Source organism: Hibiscus syriacus, unplaced genomic scaffold (genome assembly GCF_006381635.1).
Source record: "Hibiscus syriacus cultivar Baekdansim isolate YM2019G1 unplaced genomic scaffold, ASM638163v2 tig00111008_pilon, whole genome shotgun sequence".
Classification (NCBI taxonomy): Eukaryota; Viridiplantae; Streptophyta; class Magnoliopsida; order Malvales; family Malvaceae; genus Hibiscus; species Hibiscus syriacus.
The window spans coordinates 1,585,962-1,610,023 of NW_024062951.1; the positions used below are offsets into that span (position 1 = coordinate 1,585,962).

Sequence of the window (24,062 nt, forward strand, 5' to 3'; positions counted from 1 at the left end):
TGTACAATTTTTTTGTCATTAATTTTACAGATAGATGATTTGGATTCATGGTATTTAAATAAGTGATTTAGATTCATGGTATTAAAATAGGTGATCTAAATTTTTTTACTATAATTACCATCGACAGTAGCGGTCGATGCGATGGTCAGTTGAGAATAACGATGACAAAAACCTTTTGATGCTTATACAACTAAAAAAAATTAATTAAAAAATATCATGTTAATCAAAACAATAATAAAAAATGCCAAGTCTGCACAAAGTTAAAAAATAACAGTTTAGTGATAAAAAAATCCAATGTCTGAAATTTAATAATTAAATTGAAACTTTTTTAAAGTTAATTAAACAAAATAGGAGAGAGAGTAAAGTGTGGCGGAAATATTTGTAATTTACCCATAAATTATTATTATTATTATTTTTGAAAAAGCCTTCTGCGAAACGGAACACAAGCTGAAGAAGGTAGACCAAAAAATGTATCGAATGGCGGCGAATCGCCTCCTCCACAACACCTCTCTTGTTAAAAACAGCGGCGGAAGCTGCCTCCTCCGCTTCCCTACTCTCAGAGCAGTTATTACCTCTTCATGGTTTTCCACTACCGCCGACCCTCAAACGCTTCCTAATCAAATCCTTCATCCTTCCGATTCTTCCACGTCATCATCATCATCAACGACGGCTGGGGATGATCCGCGTCAGAGGAGGAAGAATCCAAGAGCCGAGTTCGAGGAGGAGCAAGCTCATGTACTGCAAGCCTCACTACGACATGTCGTACGCACATTGATTAGGATCATACTATTATGTTTGATTTTTATTTTTTTTTAAATTCGATTTTTGTTAACGCAGATAAAGTTCGGATGGAGTAAAGAAGCGATGATAGCTGGTGCAAAGGAAGTTGGTGTTTTGCCTTCAATTGTTGGATCTTTCCCTCGTAAAGAAGCAGCACTTGCCGAGGTAATTCCCTGGGTGAAATTGATTTTCAATTCTTCTTCTGGTCTCGACATTTATAAGCTTTAGTTTTACTCTTTTTAATCTCTCATAATTTGACATTTATTTATTTGTCAGATTTATTCCTTGATTTGGATTATTATGAATTCAAATTTGAAAACTTTAGCTTGAGCATTACAATTGAGAAACAGTCTGAGACTGATAGTAGTGCTTATGATGTAGATTTCTTACCTTTGCATGCTGCCATTTTCCTCTAGTTACTCAGATTCAAGGAGTCTCGGATATGGAAATGTGATATCTATATATGCCCAATATAGGCATGTTCAATTTTTTTTTTAAGTTTCTGATATATATTTGGAGGTCAGTACGCATTACCTTGTCCGAATATGCGTTGTTCGATACAAGTGTTGGATATGGTTTCTTTTAGGGAAATGAAGAGTTTAGGTAACATAGGTAATTTTTCTCGGTTCCTGGATTATTAATTTGGTTCTTTTGTTTTTGTATTTTGGGTTTCTATTATTGTGTTGCATCCACGAAATGTTGATTTCGTAATGCATAATTCCATTTTAATCGTATCCACATATACAGATATCTCACTATCTGTTCATGCTCAGGTTTGCTAATTTCAGTTACTATTGTTAGTTTTCCTCCGTCCTTTTACAGTCACAATACCTTTTTTCTGGTACTGCAGTTCTTCATGGATGACTGCTTACAGAGGCTAATTGATAGAATTGACTCTAGTGAGGAATTACAACAGTTGATTCCTAGCCAACGCATTTCAAAGCTTGTAAGGATTCGCCTAGAAATGCAAGCACCCTACATATCGAAATGGACTCAAGCTCTCAGCATCCAAGTATTAGAACCTATACCTATTCTTTTGTGGAAGTACCTGGTTTACTTGGTCAAAGCCGAACCCTTTGAGACAACTACTTTTTTTCCTAACATTCTTTGTAGGCGCATCCATTGAATGTTCCAACAAGTTTTAAGCAGAGAGCAATGCTGGTTAATGAAATATAGCACGCCGCTGGAAATGAGGCCTCTGATATTGATTGGTATGTGAAGCGCACTTTCCTTGGATGGATATACTCAACAACAGAGATTTACATGCTGACTGATCGCTCCCCAGGTTTATTTCCTTTACCTTTCTGCACTTAGAACTTTTTCTAGTGTAAATGCAACCCTATTTACTAATCATTTTCCGGCAGAGTTTCGCAATACGTGGTTGTTCTTGGATGATCGGGTGAAAGATGCGTTTGATTTGAAGAAGACAATACTGGAGGTAGTCTCACACTCCATCACTTTTCCTCTAGAAATATGTTTTAGATATCTTAATGAAATGACATTGTTGCAGGCAACGTATTTGGCAGAAGCTGTTGGTGCTGGAATGGGGAGTTCTTTGCAAGGATTTGTTGGCAAGGACGGTTCCTTGATGTCTCAATGACTAGGGTCGGAGTCAACATTTCACTTTCATCAGCCCTACACAATTCGTAAAAATTGAAGTATGTTGAATTTAATCGTTATTTAGGGGAAGATAAGATGGGTTGGAGCTTAAGATTTGATCGAGATTTAATGAAGGAGGGTTAAAGATGATAAAAATATGGAAAACAACTTTAGATATCACAAAACTTTAAGCACTGACTCGTTTATATCATCAAACTTTTAATTTTATCAGTTTTAGCACTAACATTTAGTTTTACGTTCAATTATGTCATTTCTTCGTTAATGACTTAACATGACGATGATATGGTAGATGCGCATCATTACATGACTAACGGTTGCTAACGAAAATTTAAGTATAATATTAAAAATATAATTATATTATCCCCTCCGTATTCTTCCTCCCCACTGATTATAACGTGCGGTTCATTCTCGTCCGTGTTGTGTCATCTATAATACCTCATCAAATTTGTTCCTTATTTGGTCATCTTTTTGTGAGAGCTTTTAAAGAAAACGAAACAACTATGTCTCTCTCCTTACAGTTTCCATTTTTGTGTTTTCATCGATCGTGTACATCTAATTATATTTTCTGGGTTTTGTAATTGTTTTTCTCTTCATTGTAATTTTAGTTCATTTTTATGATCATGGGTTGTTTGTTCGTTCTTTTTAAATTTTATCAGTCTTTTTAATTTTGACGTGTTTGCTTCTGTCTACTGATTTGTTTATGAATCTATGGTTTCTTTCAACAGGAAGGAGGAAATTCTTTCTCCTTCTCTAATGGTGGAAGCTAAAATAATCCAAGACAAGGTTGAATAACAATTGGTTCAATTTTTTGGAGATTTTCATTCGAAAAATGTGTTTCCAAACAAACCTAAGATTCCAAACTAGAACTAGACCTTAATCTTAGGCTCTCATTAAGTGGGATTTATGGTATTGGGAATCACACCGAACAAAATCCTTTAACAAAATCATCTTTCATAGTAAGAGAAGTGATGAACATTGAGAGAAATTTTATCGAACATGTGGAAAACACGTCGTCGAAAAATTGAAGGTAAAGATCAACCCATAACGCAATTTAACCAAAAAATCATTTGGATCAAACCGATTGTCGCCTTTTCCATGTCGAAGGAAGGACTAGAATCTTGCATTGCTTTCCTCGCTCGGTTGGAAAAGGCAACAATTGGTTTGGTCCAAATGTTTTTTGGTAAAATTGTCGTTTTGGGTTTATTCCTTGCCTTCAATTTTTCGACGTCGTGTTTTTCACCTGTTTGATAAAATTTCTCTTAAGGTTCACCACTTTTTTGACTATGGAAGATGATCTTGTTCAAGGGTTTTGTTCAATGTAATTCCCAGTATCGTAAATCCCATCAAGCGAGAGTTTGAGATTAAGGTCTGGTTCTGGATTACAATCTTGTGTTTGTTTGGAAACAAGTTTTTCAAATGAAAATCCTGAAGAAAAAAAATCAAACCAATTGTTATTTAACCTTGTCTTCGATTACTTTAGCTTTCGCCATTAAAGAATGTCAGAATTTTCTCCTTTTTGTTGAATGAAATCATAGATTCATAAATAAATTAGTAGACAGTAACAAATACATCAAAATTAAAAAGACTGGTAAGATTTAAGGAGAATGAGCAAACAATAACACATGATCATAAAAATGAATTGAAATTATAATGAAGAGAAAAAAATGTGCCAAAACCCAAAAAATATATAAGATAAAAGATTACATAGTCGATGAAAACACAAAATCTGAAATTATAGGGAGAGAGATAGTTGGTTGGTTTTCATTAGAAACTCTTATAGAGAGATGACCAAACGAGGTATTTTTTTATGAAATATTATATATGACAACACATATGAGAATGAATCACACATGGTAATAAGTGGGGAGGAAGAACATGGAGGGGGAGAATTTATTATATTTTAATATTATAAGAAAATTTTAATTAAAATAGTGTTGTTTTTAGTTTTTTGGGTAATAAAATAGTTGCATCAAAACGACATCATTTTAGTGAGACAACTGTTAGTTATGTAACGATGTGTAACTACTATGTCATCGTCATATTAAGTCATTAATGGCGTAATGATATAATTGAATGTGAGTGTTAAACTAACAAAATTAAAAGTTTAATAATATAAACGAGTCAACGCTCAACGTTTGATGGCATTTAAAGTAGTTTTTCCTAAAAATAATGATGGGTAAAATTAGTAAGGGAGTTGTAAAGTAGCTAAAAAGATGATGATGGTTAATTTTTTTTAAGAAATATTTGATTTTTGTTTTAACATTTTTTCAAATATTCTAGTAATATTTTTATAATATCATATTTTTAATTTTGCATGATTTTATAAATTTTAAATATTTTCTATAATTTACATTTAATTAAATTTTTAAACTAAAAAATTTATTAAACACTTAAGTAAAATATATCATTATTATATATGTTCATTAGGGATGTTGAGTTCAGTAACTCATGAGCAATTTGAATTTGACTTTATTAAAATTTGATTAATGTTCGATTTGAATTTATCTAACTTGAGTTTAGCTCAAGACCTTAACGAATCGAATAAGATTTAACTTGGCTTGATAAGTTCGTGAGTAATTCATTAACTCTTTTTTTTTTAACTTTTTAGGATGTTTATTGTCTTATTTCTAGGATTGACTAATGTATTACTAAACTTCTTTTTTTTTCAAGAATGGTTGTAATATGTTAGTTTGATGTATTTATAGATTGTTAGTTTGATGTATTTATAGATTGTTAGTTTGATGTATTTATAGATTGTTATTTTGGTGGTAATATGTTAATTTGGTATATTTGTGGGTGATTACTATGGATTTTAGATTTTAAAATTACTTCACTCACTATTTTTATTTTTTTGTTAAATTTATTGATATATATTTATATTAAGATATATAGAATATTACTAGACTATACATATAAACTTTTAAAATATATGGTAAAAATTTTACAAGTTTAAAGAATAATGAATTTTTTTAACGAGCACGAATCAAATAAAATTTTATCGAATTTAAAGAGAAACTGATCAAATCAATACAAATTAAATAATTTTCAAATCAAATCAAACACTACTTCACTCATAATTAACTCGTTCAATATATACCCCTAGGGGGTGTTTGGATGGGGGAATGTGAGATTCTCATGGGAATGGAATCCACATTCCCCCGTTTGGTTAGTCCGGGAATCTCATTTCCGGCAATGTAAGATTATCAATAGTGGATTTTTTTGGGTATATTACCGGGAATGTCATTACCTTCCTTTCCTTAGGTATTGTTGGATTACCGACGTTTTGGACTAAAATGCCCTTAATTTTTTTCCCCAAAAATATCTTTCTTCTGTCATTGAATAATAAAAATTATACGAAGGTTAAATTAAAAATTTATCCTTAAACTATTTTAGATTTACAAAAAAGTCTATAATTAAAAATTTATATGAAGTTCAAGGGTTAAAATAAAATTTTTACCCTTTCATTAAACCTTTTTATATTTTAAATTTTGTAAAAAAAATATATATAAATTTTATGAATTTAAATTTTTTAAAGAAAATATATAAATATTTTCCAACTCGTTAAAAAAACAAATATATAATAAGGACAATTTGGTCAAATATACATTCCAATAATTTTTTATTCCTTTAACCAAACACGATAATCTTACATTCCTGCTAAGCCTACCAAACACAAAATACAACATTCCCAGTAATCCTATTCCCTGGTAATATTACATTTCCACTGGTAATCTTACATTCTGTGAACCAAACGCACCCCTAATATCCATTAACTACATCAGTAAAAAAATTACTTTCAGGACCCGTTTGGATCAAGGATTTGTTCATTCCCAACAGGCATTTTTTTTTCCTGGTTATGGATACCCATGTTTGGTTGGGTAAGATTCCCAAGTGAGGGTAATAAATTAATACCAACAGTAATTTTTAGTGTGTTTATTCCGGGAATGTTATTCCCACATATGTCTTAGGTATTTTATTATTACCGGTGCTAAGGGCTAAAATACCCTTCTTTTCCCGTGAGCTTATTTCTACGATATGTTCTTCTCCCGTGAGTTTGCCTCTGCAAAAAATTCATCGTTTTCCATTGAGATTCTACTGGTAAGATTTCTTCTTCACTCCCTTTCTTTTATTTTCCTAGCAATGAGAGAAACTTTATCTTTACCTTTCTTTTCTTCTCCTCAACCTTGCTATTCGAAATGAAAGGTCGTTAAATCTGTGGATTCGGTTTTTAAAGCTTATTGGTTGATTTCTTGTTGTTTTCATCATTTGTTTGGTTGATTGGAAAATTTTACTGAAGTTATACATGGTTGTCTTTTAAGTTCTTTGAGTAAATTATCTCAATTAACTCATTTAGTTTCTATAAATTTGAGAATATTTCTCTATGGGATCATTTTTTTAGTTTTATTAGTGGCTTCGTTGATTTCTGTGGGATTTTATTGCTTCTCTATTTGGTTCTTGTCCATAGAAAATAATTGATTAAGGGGGATGATTCAAGTGGTCTCTTTTAGCTCTCTGTATATTTTAGATTGTTTGCTTCCAATATAAAAATGGATTTTTTTGGATGATAATCTACGGAAAAGGTTGCTTCTTGATGCAAATTTTAATCTTTGCTTTTAGATGCATAAATTTAACATAAATATGTGCTTTAGGTTCTATCCGAAGTCCGAATTTTGTATTCCAGCTAGCATAGTTTGCAAAAACTCGATTATATGTCGGACTGTGATTCGAGTTCAGGCAATGCAATTTCCCTTTCCCTTGCCCATCCTGATGACTCTACCCAGTTCTAGAATTTGAAATTATGTGATTCTTGGTTCTCGATGACAATAAATGTCAATTATGTAACATAAGTTATGTTGATATGAAACAGAGCCAGGATCTAACAACAATTTGGAGGAACTAGGGGAAGGGTCAAATGAGGTTGATCTGAATTGAGCAAAATTCTGTTTCACTTCACATTTCTGTTTTAATTTGGCAACGTAGAAGGGAACAATAGAACGGTATTTCTTTGTCACAATTACACTTTATTTTTTTAACTTGGGTATGTTAGGGAGTCAACTTCCTTTATTTTTTAACATTTACGTGGATTTCATTGTCACAATTACACTTTCAAGTTAATTGAACCTCTACTTTGACAAGCCTTACATTTGTTGACAGATTGCACATTTTTCTGTTAGATCAAGAAAAAAGAGATTAAACGTAACCCAAACAATTACATGCAACATAATGTCCCAGGAAACATTGAAACCCTTGACCACCTTATCGCCGCATGAAGCTGATGTTGAGAAGCCAAAATCAATTGAGCAAGATCTTGAACTTGGTTTGGCAGGCAATAGGAGTTCCTTAGTTCTGGCTGGCCTTCATGCTTGCAGAGATCTCTCAGTAATAATGCTCAAGTAAATGTCAAATTATGTTTGTAAGCTATTTTCCCCCCTAGCCTTACTACTTGGATGAATGATGATAATTGTAGTAGCCATCTTAAGTCTATATATTAAAAGTGTGCATTCAAATGTAATAGATTGAACATGGACACACAATATGTGTGCAAGACTACACAGACACAAGGACACAAGATTGCTAAAACATTAGGATACTGGTATAACAAGACATGGCAGTTAAAAATAATTTTAATAATAAAGGATAAAAATAATGTCAAATTAGGAAACATATAACTTTTAGATTTGGAAAATGTAGGGATAGAGATGTCATTGTTGGCTGGAGCATTTGATACGGGTACTGCAGTGCTGAGGCATTGAAGTTTTGACAGCAAGTGGGTCACTACAGTGCCCTTGCTTCAAAATACTAGGGACTATTGTAGAAGGACTGCTGCAATGCCCTGTTCCAAACTCTTGCGTTGTGTTCCATTTCACTCCCAAATGTTGTCATTTGAACCCGGTTACCTAAGTCCTCTTCACTTGAGTTGTAAGGATCTGAAGCATGTACCTAATGGCTAATTATGTTTTAGGACAACTAGTTTGCTGCACTTTTGATGACCTTCCACTACATCATTTTCTCTATTCTTCGCATGGTCGTGGTAATTGCCTAGTGAAGATCCCGCTTTGGGAAAATTTCTTTTGACATGTATTAGATTGGTTGGGAAATTTGAATTACTTATAAGATACTGCAATTTTTCCTTGTACTGCAACTGATCCTTCAGGTGTAAGGTTGAACATGGATGCCTCATCCAATAAAATGTCCTTGCATGCTCTGGTAGTAGATGTGAAGGGATTCTGTCTTCCTATAAGTATTCACTTTTTGAGAAATTTTGTGTCTGGATTATGTCGTCTTGGGCTTAAACCATCGAATGATATAAATTTCCATGACATTTGGAAGGAAATTGAACCCTATGTTATACATCTCTCCAACTCATATTTTTATGGTTTTCATATAAAAATCCAGGTTCATTTGGATTAAAAAGAGAGAATATTATGCAATTGTCTTTCAGTGGAACAACATGCCATGCTTAATATACTTCTAAACTTACTATAATTTATTTAAAATTAGAGGAAATTTAACCGGCAGCGGAAGAGAATAAAGAAATATAAATTTATAGACAATATGATTTTTAGTATTATATTTTCTTACTTATTAGAATTATGTTTTTGTAATATAAATTCATGAGATAAATAATAATGATAAAGTATGCATAATTAAGTATAAATATAAAAGATAAATAAATAAATTATTGTATATAGAAGATATAATAAATATTATATCTTAGATAACAAAGATAATTTACATCTTTTTATTATTATGAATATCTATGATAAATTATTGTATATAGAAGAATGTAAACCTTGTCGGTTGGAAAATATAAGAAACCTCCCAGTGAATGCGTCATGTATGAACCGAAGCTAGTTTCCACAATGTAAACATTTAGTTAAATGTTGATGTAAAATTTTAATATATTTTTACATAAATTATGTAAAATTTAATATTAATTAAAATAAAATAATACATGATATTTTTAAATACTCAAGTAATATATTATCAACAAATAAAATTTTTATATAAATAATTTTTATTTAAACATTTAGAATTTAACTTGTTAACAAATATAGAACAAGAACAATTTGATAAAATATACATTCCAGTAATCTTTTATTCATTCAACCAAACATTATAATCTTACATTCCTGCCAAACCAACCAAACACAGTAATGTAACATTCCCAATAATCCTATTCCCTGATAATCTTTTATTTCCACTGATAATCTTACATTCCGTGAACCAAACGTACCCTCAACGTTAATAGAGGTGCAAATTTCCATGAGTAATTAATTTATTTTTGTTTTTAAATTTTTACTGTGTTTTTCATTAAATCATTAAAATAATAATATAAAGGGTAAACTAAACAAGTGGTCCCTTATATTTTTGGTCCATCCGATTTTGGTCATTGATTTAAAAAACTGTAATTTTGATCCTTTATATTATCTTTTTGATATATATTGTCCCTCAATCATTAACTTCCATTAAACTATTAATAAAAATATTATGTGATAATTAAAAAATCCAAAAAACCACGTCAGTCAATCAACTATAATACATATGGCATTTATATTCTTCTTCACACAAAAAATAAAAATAAAAATAAAAAAACACCTTGTCACTACATTTCCCGGATGAATGACACATCTTGAATATCATATACAATTTCCACCCACGTAGAATACATGTTTTCTTATATTGACCCATTATACTCAAACCAAAACTCATATAGGATAAACCAAGAAAATGTTAACCCCACAAAAGGGTCCCCACCGTCCTCCTAATTCACCACGTCAAGGCATCATCACCCCTTTCTAGTTCCCTTTCTGAGCAAATGGGGCACCCCATACCCATAAGATTAGTCCTAATTTTTGAGACCCAAGTCCATATTATTTCTCTGCACCGACCACATCATCTATCACCAATGGTGCTTTCTTACAAAGAGTACCTCAAAAACCATGCAGCTATCTTGGGTGGACATGCCCTCGATGGTTGTGGAGGGTTCATGTCTAGCCCTTCTGCCACCCCATCTGACCCCTCCTCTTTGAAATGTGCCGCATGTGGTTGCCACAACAACTTTCACCGCCGTGACCCTTACGATGGCCCTACTTTCATCCGTCGCCTTCCACTTCCACTTAACACAAGCTCTAGTCCAAGCCCCAACCATAGAACGGGTCCAAGCTCTACCCTGCCCTCACCTGTGCCATACTCTTACTACGGTACTTCTGCACCGCACATGCTGCTGGTCTTGACCACGACTTACTCTGGGTCCCGGGCCGTTGGATGAGTACCATCATCACCTCAACAGTTCCTATCCTCGGGTGCCCAGGATAAACAATAACAACCCAAGAAGCGGTCAAGAATAAAGTTTACCAAGGAGTACAGAAAGAAACGATGCATGCTTTTGCGGAGAGGCTTGGTTGGAGAGTGGCAAAGAGGGAATAAAGATTGATAGAAGAGTTTTGCTATGAAGCAGGGGTCGACAGAGGAGATTTCAAGGTTTTGATGCAAAAAACAAGAACACTTTCGACAAGAAAGATATATTAGCAGTTGGTAATATCAATATTCGGGACAACGACAACAATAATGAAGACAATGGTGATGGTATTGATTTCAGTATTGACGTCCATAACCAAAAGGACCGATAACATAAGGGATTAAAATCATAGTTTTTTAAAATTAATGACCAAAATCGGATAAACCACGATACATAAGGTACCATCCTTAGAGTTTACCCTAATATAAATTCCTCGAGTTAACTCAGCGAGTTATAGCGTGAAGTGCTTAGCAGTTGGCATCGAGTCTTGGGGAAAAAGTTTTCTATCATTTTTTATATGTAAACAGCTTTCTCTTTTCTTCGGCATCAATTCACTGCACATTTGAAGCACCCAAAAAAAGGAAAAAAATCCAAAAACCGAAGGGGGAAAATGAGCAGAGGAAGTGGAGGTGGCTACGATCGACATATCACCATCTTCTCTCCTGAAGGTCGTCTTTTCCAAGTCGGTATGTATATTCACCCTGTCACCTCTTCTTCTGTGGGTCTTTTGAAGTTCTTATTTATAATAAGGTTTTTTTACTCAATTTTTGTTTCGATTAAATTGGGCAGAGTATGCTTTTAAAGCAGTAAAAGCATCTGGGATCACATCGATTGGCGTTCGTGGAAAAGATTCCGTCTGTGTTGTTACTCAGAAGAAAGTTCCCGTTCGTTCTCTCCTTTATGTTTTCTGGGTTTTATCTTTGGATTGAGTGTCTTAAGCGTTTTTCTTGATATGGGTATTCAATTTTTTTTAATGATTGCGATGCAGGATAAGCTTTTGGATCAGACTAGTGTCACTCATCTTTTCGCTATTACCAAGAATCTTGGGTTGGTAGCTACTGGCATGACAGGTTTACTTAGAAACATGTTTTTTTTCTTCATCATTTTCTTTTGATGATTTGAATTATCAATATTTTCTTGTCTTGGCTAAGTGAACTATAGTTTTGGTGATATTTAAGGATTCTAGGTTGTAATAATACACCTCTTTTCACCCTTACAATCAGTCAACATTTGGTTTTTAAAAATTCCTAATTTTCATTCTGCTATTCTGCATATTAACAATCTTTCATTCATTTTTCCTCAAATCACAATCATGAGGCTTATTAACAAACACCAAAAGGGGAACCTTAGTTCGGTGTTGTCAAGGTGTGCTCTTAGTCGTCTGATGCCTTAGCATTATTCAACAGAAGTGCTGTCCAGGCTCATTTGTGCACGCTATTTTTGAAGACGATAGGCATAAAAAAGCACTCCTGATTGATTCTCTTTAATTTCTTTTGTTTTTCACTTTGTTTTATTTTGTATACTTCTACTAGTTATACAAGGAAAATATCAAGCTCTATACTTCGCAATTTTGAGCATTCAACAACAAAAATGGACCATAAGGAAATCATGCATATTATCCAATAAAAATATTACATGTGTTGTAGATAAACTAGACTCCACTTTAGAGTTTATTACATCTTGAGCTTTATATATATTTATATATATGCGCCAGAGGCAATATAAGGGTTTAAGCACCTAGGGCCTTTGACAGCATTGCCTTAACTTGAAAACAAGAAATACTCAAGAAAGTCGTGAAAGAGAACTGAGAAAGATAAAAAGAAACTTTATGGCTGGCTTAACTTACCTTTGAAAGTTCATTAGGAGGAATGGTTTGATAAGATTTGTATGATACTCTTCAGCTGATGCTAGGACCATGGTCCAACAAGCAAGGAATGAAGCAGCTGAGTTTCGGTTCAGATATGGATATGAGATACCTGTTGATGTATTGTCCAAATGGTATGCTATATCTTATTTAATGGAACTTTTTGATCTTTAGTGTTTCCAATCGGTGAATGTTGCATCTATAGAGCTCATCTAGTTAATGTTTGAACAAGTTTAGAGACAGAGACACTAGTTATTATGTTTGAAACATTTTATGACCTTGTTCTTTACTGCTCTTCTTAATATCGAGATGGGGGCATGTTCTCTTTATTTCACTAGTTCATTCATAAAAAATGAACAAATCCATCCCGTCACATTTATTCTTTTGAACTCATCGTTGAGTTTTCTTTGATGTTTAGGACTCCTGTCCTTGTCAATTACCCACAACTAATTTAGCTCGAATTGCTTTTAATTGAAATAGGATTGCAGACAAATCACAGGTTTATACTCAACATGCTTATATGAGACCTCTTGGAGTTGGTAAGTGTATGGTTTTTTTCTAAATGTTACAAATATAATTTTGGTTATACGAGACTTAGAATTTTTTAGTTTGTTAACACGTGTGTGAATATGTGCTAATGTATGTCCCCAAGTAATTTTCCCTAACATTACCCTATGCTTCCCTTAATATGTTTGTACCTTTTTTGTGAAGTTGCTATGGTTTTGGGCATTGATGAAGAGAAGGGACCCCAACTCTACAAGTGCGACCCAGCTGGCCATTTTTATGGTCACAAGGTAGTTTTCAAATGAATTTTTATTGCTAGTTGAGTTTGGATTCTTGTTCCGGTTCTTTTTTTGGATAAGAATGGAAGGCCTCGTTAAAAACCCCCTTCTTGATTAATGGAGCTTTAGAATAAGCTCCTTGGTCAGCGGAAGGAGGAAAAGAGTGCCTTAGAACTTTTATTGATACTGAAAGATTACATAAGATTTAACAATTACACTAAAATCCAGTACATAATACTTAAACACTCCAACTGCCATAATAATCATCTCACACAGTCAACCTATCCCTTTCTTTGCTAAACTGTCTGCCTCTCCATTGCACGCCCTTGGAATTAACCTCACTGAATGAACCTTTCCCGTGATAAGAGTAGAAATCTGATAAACTAGATGCGATAAAAAAACTGGGGCCAGAACCGGGGAATGAATCCATTCCACTGCCGACGAACAATCACTCTCAACGATCAACCTACCAATAGACTCCCAACGTGATGACAAAAAAAATTCAATGCCTCTTTTTATAGCTTTTAATTCAGCAAGTGGAGGAGTTCCTTGACCAACATTCTCTGAAAAAGTCAAAAGGGTACAGCCATTCCAATCTCTTAATAATTCTTGTTCTGGTTCTAAATGCTAGGTTCCGGAAGTCATATGTTTTGTTTTGATTATTACTTGTTGCTGTTTTTCTCTAATAGTTCTCTTTGCCTATATTACTATTTACAATGCCAGTGTAGAAATATATTTGCTATTCCTTTTTGTTTACTATGTGCTTATGCATGAAAAACCACAACAACTACTACAAATTTCAGAAGGTGGCTTAGCAAGCAAGGAGTTGTGAGAATGGGAATTGTCCAATAATTTAAAGTTACACAACAATTTGCTCCCACATAACTGTATTTCAGTTATATTAACTATAATTTTCTTTGTCCGTCGCTAAAAGCATTGAAGTAGCATGTTTGTTCCCCCAGTGAAGTGGTTGGTGAAATAGCATGAATTAAAAATTCTTTTTGATCAATTTTAGGATACTCTTTTTTCTTCCCTTGAATAATTTTTTGCTAATACAGGCAACCAGTGCTGGATCGAAAGAACAAGAGGCAATTAATTTCTTGGAAAAGAAAATGAAGAATGACCCTGCTTTTACTTACGAGGAAACAGTTCAGGTAAAAGTTTTCTATTAGCCTGTATTTTCGTCATGTATGGTAAAGAATATTGCTAAAGACTACATTATTAACATGGGCTAAAAATAATCAAATTTGTTTGTTGTGTCCCATTGCTTTTCCCAGACTGCGATTTCCGCTCTGCAATCTGTTCTTCAAGAGGATTTCAAGGCTACTGAGATTGAGGTACAAGTAACTGAGCCATTTAGTGATTTAAGTATCTGTTATCTTATAATTGTGAGTTGACTTTACTTGTTCGATCTTTGGCAGGTCGGAGTAGTGAAAGCTGATAATCCAGTTTTCAGAGCATTGTCAACTGAAGAAATCGATGAACATTTGACGGCTATTAGTGAGCGTGATTAGTGAAGATTGGCAAGTTCAGATAATGTTAGCATCTCCAAACTTTATATTGTTCATCATTAATCTAGATTGAAGTTGTCATGTTTTTGGTCATGGTGTTATTTTTTATATTATCACTAACGAGCTTGTTGCTTTGCTGGTGACATTAGTTGTGATTTTCGGGATTAATCCGTCTATCCTTGGTCTGGTCTGACTTATTGGCAATGAATTGAGGATGTCGTTGGTGCTTGGGAACCTGTATTGTTTCCCTGGGACACTACCTGTTGTTAGTGCAATTCCATTTCTTGCTATACATCTCATTTTGTTTCCCCGAAAGCATGTGTCCAAACAACATGCTGGGATTTGGATTTATGATCATATCATCAACATTTCCGATTGTTCGGGTCAGCCTATCTATAAATATTTCAGTAAGCTACAATTTTAGTGCCCTCAATTATCACTTTTTTCTATTTTGGTCATCTAATTATTTTTCTTAAATCATACTTAACGTTAAATTTTGATTTTATTTTGACCGCTCTCTGTTCGAGAACTAACAAAATTGTTGATGTGGTGTTGTTTTAAAAAAAATATTTTTATCAGTGATGATGTGATATTATTTTATTGTGATATATCAGTATTAGCGTTAATTTTTTAATAGTGGATGACCAAAATAAAATTAAACTAAATATTAGATATAATTTTGAAAAAAAATAGTTGATGATAATGGAACAAATAGTTTGATGGGCAGAACAGATAACGTGGAGTAACAAACCATAGGGTGCATCACGGAGGTGGGATGAGTTGGTGTCGTCTTGGGTGTAAACGGTGGTCGTTAGAGCCGATTTCATTGCACTTGGGCTCCTTTCGCGATAACCTTACCTAATTTTATTTAAAAACTAAATAATTTGATTTAATTATTTTAAAATTTTAAAAATAATATTATTTTCAAGTAGGTATGAATTTACTCGCACCAAGTAACGTGTTCTTATTATAAGTTTAATCTTTTAACTAACTTTATATATATATATATATATATATATATATATATATATATATCTTCGTATGTAAATTTAATTCTTGTATATGTTTTAATATAACAAAAAGGAAAAAAATTAAAAGTTGATCAAATTTTTGGTGTGTTCACTAATATTTAATGTGAAAATTTGGAGAATGAGTTTTATTATTATTTTATGAAGTCGATTTTACTGAAAAATTATTTAAAGAAAAATAGTAGTTTCATTCGGATAAAAGATAATAGAGGATTTTTCTGTAAAAGTTTTTAATTTTTTAATTTTTTTAGCTAAAAATGTATGTACTTTTGAAAAAAAATAAATGTGACATTGGAACTATTTTTATACCTAATATGGCCATTTAATCAACGTTTTTAGTCATTCACGTTATGATGATGTCGTCATGGGTAAAAGTATTGACATCGAGGTTCACAGTGACTAATGATGTGACAAATGAGTTAAATTATTATTTTTATCTCGTTTGAGGGTTGAATTGATATTTTGTAAAAGTTAAGGTGTTATTTAATTTTTAAAAAATAAAAATTATTTTAAATTTTAAATATTCAAAATAAAAATATTAAAAAATAAAATTAAATTACTAAAAAATAATTTAATTTCTTTATTTATAGCATAATTAATTTAATGCGATTAAAAATAAATAATAACCGCACATAATGAATTGAGTAGGTCCACATTTTTTTTCCTTGAACACATTCGCCCAACATGCAAACAGAGTTTTGATTATATTACAGTGGGTGCATGTAAAATGAAAATTAGGACCAACTGTCATAATATTTGTTCAAATTCCTTTCTAAAATATTAAAGCAACAAAATAGGTGGTGAAATGGGATTTCTTGTTTCAACATGCCAGGAAGGTAAAAGGCTACCGCCCCAAATGCGGTCTAGTGGCCATACTTTTGGAATTCCCATTCGCTATTATCTGCAAAAGAAAAGACAACTTAAGAGATTAATGCCATGGGGGAAAATACCCAAGCTAGATACTCAATGGGAGGACAAGGGCCTTACCCTGGGCACACTTGACGAGTCTTGAGCCATCGGCTGATGCAATGGAAGTGGAATGCATGGTTGCAGACCCCTACATGCACAAATAAAACAAAAGCAAATACATTTTGATCAAACATATTGAAGCTAAAGTGAGAAGGTACAAATATATCATAGTTTATAGTTTGTGTTTACATTTAAAGAAAACCAAATCACAGACGATCTCAAGACATTTTTCTTTCGATACATAAGACGGGCCAACTAATTTATTCACATTAAATGCTTAATAAATTTTGGGTTTAACCATTTTGGCTAATTATATATAAAAAAATGGAAGGAAAACCAATTCAGATTCAACTCAGCTGAAAAGTGAGAAAATAACCAGAAAGCTTTTGGGTGAAAAATAATCTATAATTGTGCTATATGCGCACAAACATCAAAAACAATTAAACAAACCACCCTACAAGTCAATTTGCTCAAGCATATCTACAAATAACGTATCTGGACGGCACTAGGTGTTAATTATAACAAAGATAAAGCATTGGACACAAAGATTTTGAAGGCCCCCATCTGCAATCTGCATAATTGATTCATAACCATTAGCATATTAAAAGCTATGATAACATGATATGTAAAACATAAAAATTGTCAACATGCTTTCTTCAAAATTTTCTATTTCTGCTCTTTTACACCTAACAAGCTTAACAAAACCTGCGGCAAATCTCAAACATTGTGTTTGGTATAAAATACAGCTAAACCAAACAACCTAGCACTACTTCCCAAAGCAAACAATGCTTACTAAATCGAAAACACATCTACTATTTGTTTTAAAAGTGCTCAATTGATTCAACACCAGCAGCATATTAAAGGGTATAATATATAGCCTATAATTATTGTATATGTTCCTAATAGAAAATAAAACTTATCATAATTCCTTCAGAAGTTTTACTTCGTTCTCTTTTGCTCCCAACAAGCCTCCGTACCAGAAAACCGACAACAATTCATAAACCTTGTGCTTGGTACATGAAGTACTGAACACCAAAACCAAAAAACCTCGCATTGCCCCCCAAAGTAAACCATGCTTTCACATTCCAAAACATGTACTAGATGTTCGCCATTACTTCTTTGGTAACTCTAACAGACCTTTCGAGTATCCCAGATTGAAATACGACTATCAAGCATATACATGGCAAACTCAATTTAATAATTCCAAAAATGAAGCAAGCCTAACAAAGTATTATGCAGTATAATTCAGAGAGCTTAAGGTTTCAGGGTATGGGAAAAATGATAAACAAGGAGAGCTTTCCGATTGAGTTTTGGGGCAGATGAAGATGTAGGAGAAACAAAGAGACAATCGGGTTGGGGTTTTATATACCGATGGTGCTATACAGAGTCTTCGGGTTGATACTTAAGCCTAACTCAAATTTGTACCAAAACTTTTTCGAATTATTTGCGCGAGGTTTTCTGAACAGGCCTAGCGTGTGCGCAACACTTCAATGGATGCAAAATTTTGATTCCTAAACGTCAATCATTTGGAAATGGGGGCCAAAGCTTGATTTTAATGCACAATCCGCTTACAAAGCTTTAGTTGAAGACACTTGGACAAATCAAAACCCAAAATGGAGTATTGTATGGAAAATGCAAGTTCCTCAGCGGAATAAATTATTCTTTTGGATGATAGCTCACCAGCGAATTATGAAAAACTCCGAACGATACAAGCGTAGTTTATCGAGAGTCAATTTTGCATGCTCTACGAGATTGTCATGCCATACAACAACTATGGAAGAAAATACTGTCACGACACGTCTACGAATCTTTTCGATCTTGATTTGAAGGACTGGATACTCTACAACATCAAGACAAAGACTCTCCTTTATGATACTTGTTTCTCTCTTGTGGTTTGGCAGCGAAGAAATGAATTTATCTTCAACAGCAACTGTGGATCCACAGACAAGGTTTTCTGAACAGGCCTAGCGTATGCGCAACACTTCAATGGATGCGCTGCTCCGCCTAGAAGTCTTCTAGTTCGGCCACCATTGTTTGTGGAGTGGGAGAAACCACCGACCTATTGGCTCTGTCTGAATGTTGATGGAGCTGTTAACGCAAGCACAACTGTTGGCACTGCAGGAGGAGTAATCAGAGATTGTACAGGCACTTGGACGCTTGGATTCAACAAATTCCTTGGCTACACATGCTCTACAAGCAGGACTTTGGAGTATCCTCATTGGATTGAAGCTAGCTTGGACTAAAGGCATACGTACGTCAATTATTAATTCAATCGAACTGCCTAAATGTTACTCACATTATTAGCCAGGATGGTGCTGCAACAAATTCGTTATCGCTCGTTCGTGAAATCCACAAGCTACGAACTGACAGCAGCTGGGAAACCACCATTCAATGAGTACCGAGAGAAGCAAACACTGTTGCTGACGCAATGGCAAAACTGGCCGACCATGGAGTTTTTACCACGACAGTATATGCTGACCCTCCACCGACAGTACAAGTGTTGTTAGAAAGAGATAACATACTCGAGAATCAGCTCGTAACTCTTTGAGACACTCTTTTCAATTTAAAAAATATATATTATAATTCAAACTTCAGCATTCTTAAAATAAATATGTAATTGAAAATTAATTAAAAATTATACTTTTATTCTAATTTGGTTAGCTAAATTAATTTTTTAAATGATCAAATCCAACCAAATAAAAGCGGAAAATATAAAACCAATTAATTTTAGGGTAAAGTAGACAAATGGTCATCCGACTATAGGGTGTTACTTCATCGAGTCCCCTGGCTATTAAAAGTTACAAAATGATCCTCCGACTACATACACTATTTTGTTGAGTTCCTTGACTACTAAAAGTTACAAAATGGTCACCCCGATTATTCATATGTTCCAAACTCAACATTTTTCGATAAAAAATTGACGGTCGTCTGAGTTAGACGTTAACATGTTGATTGAGATATGATAGTCGTTTGAGATCTTAGGATCATATTTTTAGCATATCTGAATCAACATATTAACGTCTAGCTCAGACTAACGTCAATTTTTAACAGAAAAAAACGAGTTTGGAACATATAAATAGTTAGGTGACCATTTTGTAACTTTTAATAATCATGGGACTCATTAAAGCAACACCATATAATTAGAAGATTATTTAGTAGCTTTTAGTAGTTGGAAGACTCAACAAAGCAATGTCTTATAGTCGAGGGGTATACTCGACCCTTAATTTTAATTCCGCATTAGTTCTTTCCTTTTACACAATGCTCAAATTATCATAACTTAAAATTTCCAAATTGTTAATCAGGGGACTATTGTGTAGGAAATGTAAATATTTCCCGAACGCAATACCTCATTTATATTTTAATCGGTTCAATTAGTTGTTTAAAATTTTACGATTTTAAAATCCCAACCAAACTCTTTGTGATTAAATGTGTATTTGATATTGACATATAACATATTTGTATATTTACGGATAGTTGTTTAATTATAAAATATATTTCGTTCACTCAACTTAAATAAGCAATACTGAAAATGATACAACATTACGTGCAAACAATTATAAAATTTTAATTATGAGATTGCAATTTCAATTATTGATCCAAAATCATTTATATTCATAGAAAAATAAAGCATTATATTAAATGGGGTCTTATATGGATCAAATGTTTAAATGCAATTCTAAGTTGAGTCAAGTCAACGGAAGAAATATTTTAAGTCATGATTTAAACTTTGACTTGAATTGGCTAAGTTTGCAGCCATCTAATAATTCATTTCAATATATATATATATATATATATATATAATTTTTTATACCAATATTTTATATTTTTATAGATAGAGTAAATTGGGTAGAGGCGGCTTAAAGTCTTAAACTAAAATTTATTTCATGTGATCAAGTTGTCATTTGTGGACTTTAATAACAAATTTTTAAATTTTGACTTTTTATTATTTAAAATTTATTATTGATAAGAATATAAATTTAAAAGTTAAATAAATGGGGTTTTAAAATAAATTTATTTAATAAATGATGAATTTTTATAACTTAACACATAAATTATTTCATTAAGTCTTAATGAATGATAAAGAAAAAATGAAGCAGCTTCTATTTGTTTTTTTTTCATTTACATTTACATTTCATCAAAAAAATAACAAAAGAATAACAAAAGTATTTATAAATTCTTAATTTATAACCTAATGAACTTTAACCATTAATTTTTATCACGATAATCTCTTAACTTTATTTTATAAAAAGTTTTGAAATAATACCTTTTTTAAGTAAAAAAATAGATATTGTGTTAAGGGTCTTTAAGCCTTTTAACAATAACTATTTGCATTTTTCTTATTATTTAAATTAATTTATTAATATTTTTACTAACCCATGTATCATGCACAAATATTCCTAATAAAATAAGTTTTAAATGTAAGACGAAACTCATAAAAAATAAGCCCTTATTTTAAATTATTGAAAATTAAAAGGACTGAAAGATAATTGGAGTTTTAATCTTCTAACATTATTTTATGATCTTATAATAATATTTATCATATTTTTTATTGGAATAAATTCATATATTTTAGACGGATAATATTATGCGGATTTAAATCACTTAAAAAATATATTACTTTTCAATTTATAAAATTTTATTTTTAAATAAGTTTTATCCTGCGAACAAATATTTTAAAATATCCAAGTTTATAATTTGTATATCGTTATGTATTAAACTTTTAAATACCATTTACATTTTAAGTTATTAATTTTTAGTTTTTTCACAATTTTTTTCCAAATCAAACATTTTAAAATAACTTTTCGACAGTTAAAATTTATTCGCAGCCCCTGTATTACATTAAAGATCTATTTTAGCCACTTTACTATTAAAAATATTTTAATTATTTTAAAAAAATAAATCATTTAGACTAATATGTTCAATTTATTTTTTATTAAATTAATATATCGTATTTAAATACCTCGCAAGTCTCTATCAATTAAGAATTTTAATAAATTAATATTTCTAAAAAGATAATTGCCCATATATATTTTAAAAGTGAGTAAATAAGAATAATATGCTACGACATTAACTTCTTCATGTTCAAGATATCTATATAATTTTAATTAGATAATTTTTTAAAAAATAAGTAATTAATAAATTAATATAATATTTAAAATAATTATTAAAATAATGTAAATTTTAAAAATCATTAAAAATTACTAAAATTTCATAAAGACGAGTTTAATGAAAACTATTAAGAAAATATAAAAGTAAAAGATAAGAAAATTTAAAAAATATTATTTAAAATTATAATAGATTTATTTTTAAAGAAAAATTAAAAATAATCATTCAATTATAAAAATAATACATTTTCAAGAATTTTAAATGGAAATTATGAAAGTATATGATATCCAAAAACAATTAAAATATCTCTAAATAATTCGAGATTGTGTGAATGACTAAAACAACAAACATGAAACTATCATAATTATAAAAAGTTTTTTACAATAAAATATATATACAATAAGTAAGTAAAAGACAAACCACATTAAACGAACTATGATATTTAAGCTTAATATTATGGTTTAACTTATGATAAGATCAACATTTTAAATCAAAATATTTATTTGTTTTAAACGAACTATGAGTAAAATACCTCTTTTAATAGGAAGGATTAAAATGAACATTTATTGTAATAAAGAGACTTTTAGTAACATTAACCCGTTTCAACAGTATAAATAAATTAACCATTATTCGATATAATCTGCGATATGGCCTGCGTTGATACTAATATAGAAAATTCAAGAAGCTGACATTATTTTCGTACTAATAAATATTTTAGGTTTAATACTTAAAATGACTCTTGTACTTTAGTTAAATTTTTGTTTAACCCTCTTTTTTTTTTTAGGTTAGTCATTAAACTTTTGTTATGTCTATCACATAAATCAAGGATGGATTCAAAGAGGCGAGCGGAATAGTCGTCTCTTTAAAATTTAAAATTATCATATATATTTTAATTTTTTATGTATTTTCTATTAAAAAATTATTTTTATCCTTATTAAAATTTTATAAATTTATCTCATTCTAAAATTTTAAAACTTCGTTTTTGTAGTATAAATAATTCCGTCCTTCACATCAATCATTCACGTTTTTCTGATAATAAAAAATTCACATAATTAAAAAAGTATCAAAATTAGTAAATAAAATCATATAAATGTAAAAATCTATAAAAGTTATCCCAAAAAAACAGAATTTACGTTTTGAAAATTATACAATTTTAAAGTTATAATTATGTTTAATTTATTTTAAAAATAAAAAACTTAAATATTGAACAATATCGAACATTCTATAAAATAGTTATTTTTATTAAATTTCGGAGTTTATTTAGAAAAAAAATAGATTTTATTTGAATTTCTATTTTTAAAATTTCCTACATATATATTTTATTTTTCTTATTACATGTAGAAAAATCTGATTGGAACATGTCAAACTCTTTTAATGGAAATGTTCAAGAGACTATCGTGATAGCTAATTGAAAGCTGAGGGATCAAATTAACACTTATCTTTTTTTAGAGTATTTTGTCCTTCAATATTTCATTTTAAGATAAAATGATACTTATTTTAAAGCGTTTATCATTTATTAACTAATATTTTTTATCCACACAAACATGTTTCTCAAAATAAAATGTTGGGATCAAAATACTCTTAAAAATATAAACCAAAATCACTATTAATATAAATATTGAGATTTAATTTTGAGATTATGACTTTTATTTATTAAACCAATATTTTATTATATATAAGTTTCTAATTATATTGGACCGCACTGATTTATAATTTGAGAAAAAAAATACATTAATAATAGAGTAAAGTAAACGACTAAAAGTCGTCGGCACCTTGACCACAACGCATCATTTAGACCGTCGTCAGGCTCGTGGCCTTTAAAAAGTTTAAACTGCAAAACAGAAAACCCAGAAAAAAGCCGGCTTCTCTTCGGCTTTATTACTGGAAAACAATAATTACGTATATGAATTCTGGGAGACTTTAAGTTTGATTAAACACACCGCCAACTCCCACCGCCCTCCGATCAATGAGAGGTGAGGTCCAGAGTTAAGAGACAGCTTCTTCCATTGCTCATTCATTATTCATATTCGCCACAATCTCATCCCTTCCACTGTCAGAGGGATTTGAAACTAAAGAAAAGGAATGATTCGAGCATAAATA

The 24,062-nt window shown here is 31.4% G+C and overlaps 3 protein-coding genes across 3 annotated transcripts; all 3 read left to right on the plus strand.

Moving 5' to 3' along the window:
* Window positions 1–468: 468 nt before the first annotated feature.
* Window positions 469–2,554, plus strand: LOC120149660 (ubiquinone biosynthesis protein COQ9, mitochondrial-like). Its single transcript, XM_039162387.1, has 6 exons — window positions 469–762; window positions 838–945; window positions 1,631–1,792; window positions 1,894–2,065; window positions 2,145–2,218; window positions 2,291–2,554. Exons 1-4 carry the CDS (start codon window positions 469–471, stop codon window positions 1,954–1,956), a joined length of 627 nt encoding a protein of 208 aa, XP_039018318.1. The 3' UTR covers window positions 1,957–2,065; window positions 2,145–2,218; window positions 2,291–2,554.
* A 7,755-nt stretch (window positions 2,555–10,309) lies between these two features.
* Window positions 10,310–10,672, plus strand: LOC120149737 (zinc-finger homeodomain protein 11-like). The gene has a single exon (XM_039162452.1). It carries the CDS (start codon window positions 10,310–10,312, stop codon window positions 10,670–10,672), a length of 363 nt encoding a protein of 120 aa, XP_039018383.1.
* A 529-nt stretch (window positions 10,673–11,201) lies between these two features.
* Window positions 11,202–15,208, plus strand: LOC120149599 (proteasome subunit alpha type-6-like). The gene is made up of 9 exons (XM_039162329.1): window positions 11,202–11,388; window positions 11,492–11,586; window positions 11,691–11,772; window positions 12,604–12,700; window positions 13,047–13,105; window positions 13,278–13,360; window positions 14,407–14,502; window positions 14,626–14,685; window positions 14,770–15,208. The coding sequence occupies exons 1-9, from the start codon at window positions 11,313–11,315 to the stop codon at window positions 14,860–14,862; spliced, it is 741 nt and encodes a 246-aa protein (XP_039018260.1). The 5' UTR covers window positions 11,202–11,312; the 3' UTR covers window positions 14,863–15,208.
* The last annotated feature ends 8,854 nt before the right edge of the window (window positions 15,209–24,062 follow it).

Bases quoted from the DNA above. Each gene is read 5' to 3' on its own strand.
- LOC120149660 (XM_039162387.1), top strand. From the start codon at position 469: ATGTATCGAATGGCGGCGAATCGCCTCCTCCACAACACCTCTCTTGTT. The intron at 763-837 runs GTACGCACATTG...TTGTTAACGCAG, and splicing joins AAGCCTCACTACGACATGTC to ATAAAGTTCGGATGGAGTAA. The intron at 946-1,630 runs GTAATTCCCTGG...CTGGTACTGCAG, and splicing joins AAGAAGCAGCACTTGCCGAG to TTCTTCATGGATGACTGCTT.
- LOC120149737 (XM_039162452.1), top strand. From the start codon at position 10,310: ATGGTGCTTTCTTACAAAGAGTACCTCAAAAACCATGCAGCTATCTTG.
- LOC120149599 (XM_039162329.1), top strand. From the start codon at position 11,313: ATGAGCAGAGGAAGTGGAGGTGGCTACGATCGACATATCACCATCTTC. The intron at 11,389-11,491 runs GTATGTATATTC...TAAATTGGGCAG, and splicing joins AGGTCGTCTTTTCCAAGTCG to AGTATGCTTTTAAAGCAGTA. The intron at 13,106-13,277 runs GTAAGTGTATGG...TTTTTTGTGAAG, and splicing joins TATGAGACCTCTTGGAGTTG to TTGCTATGGTTTTGGGCATT.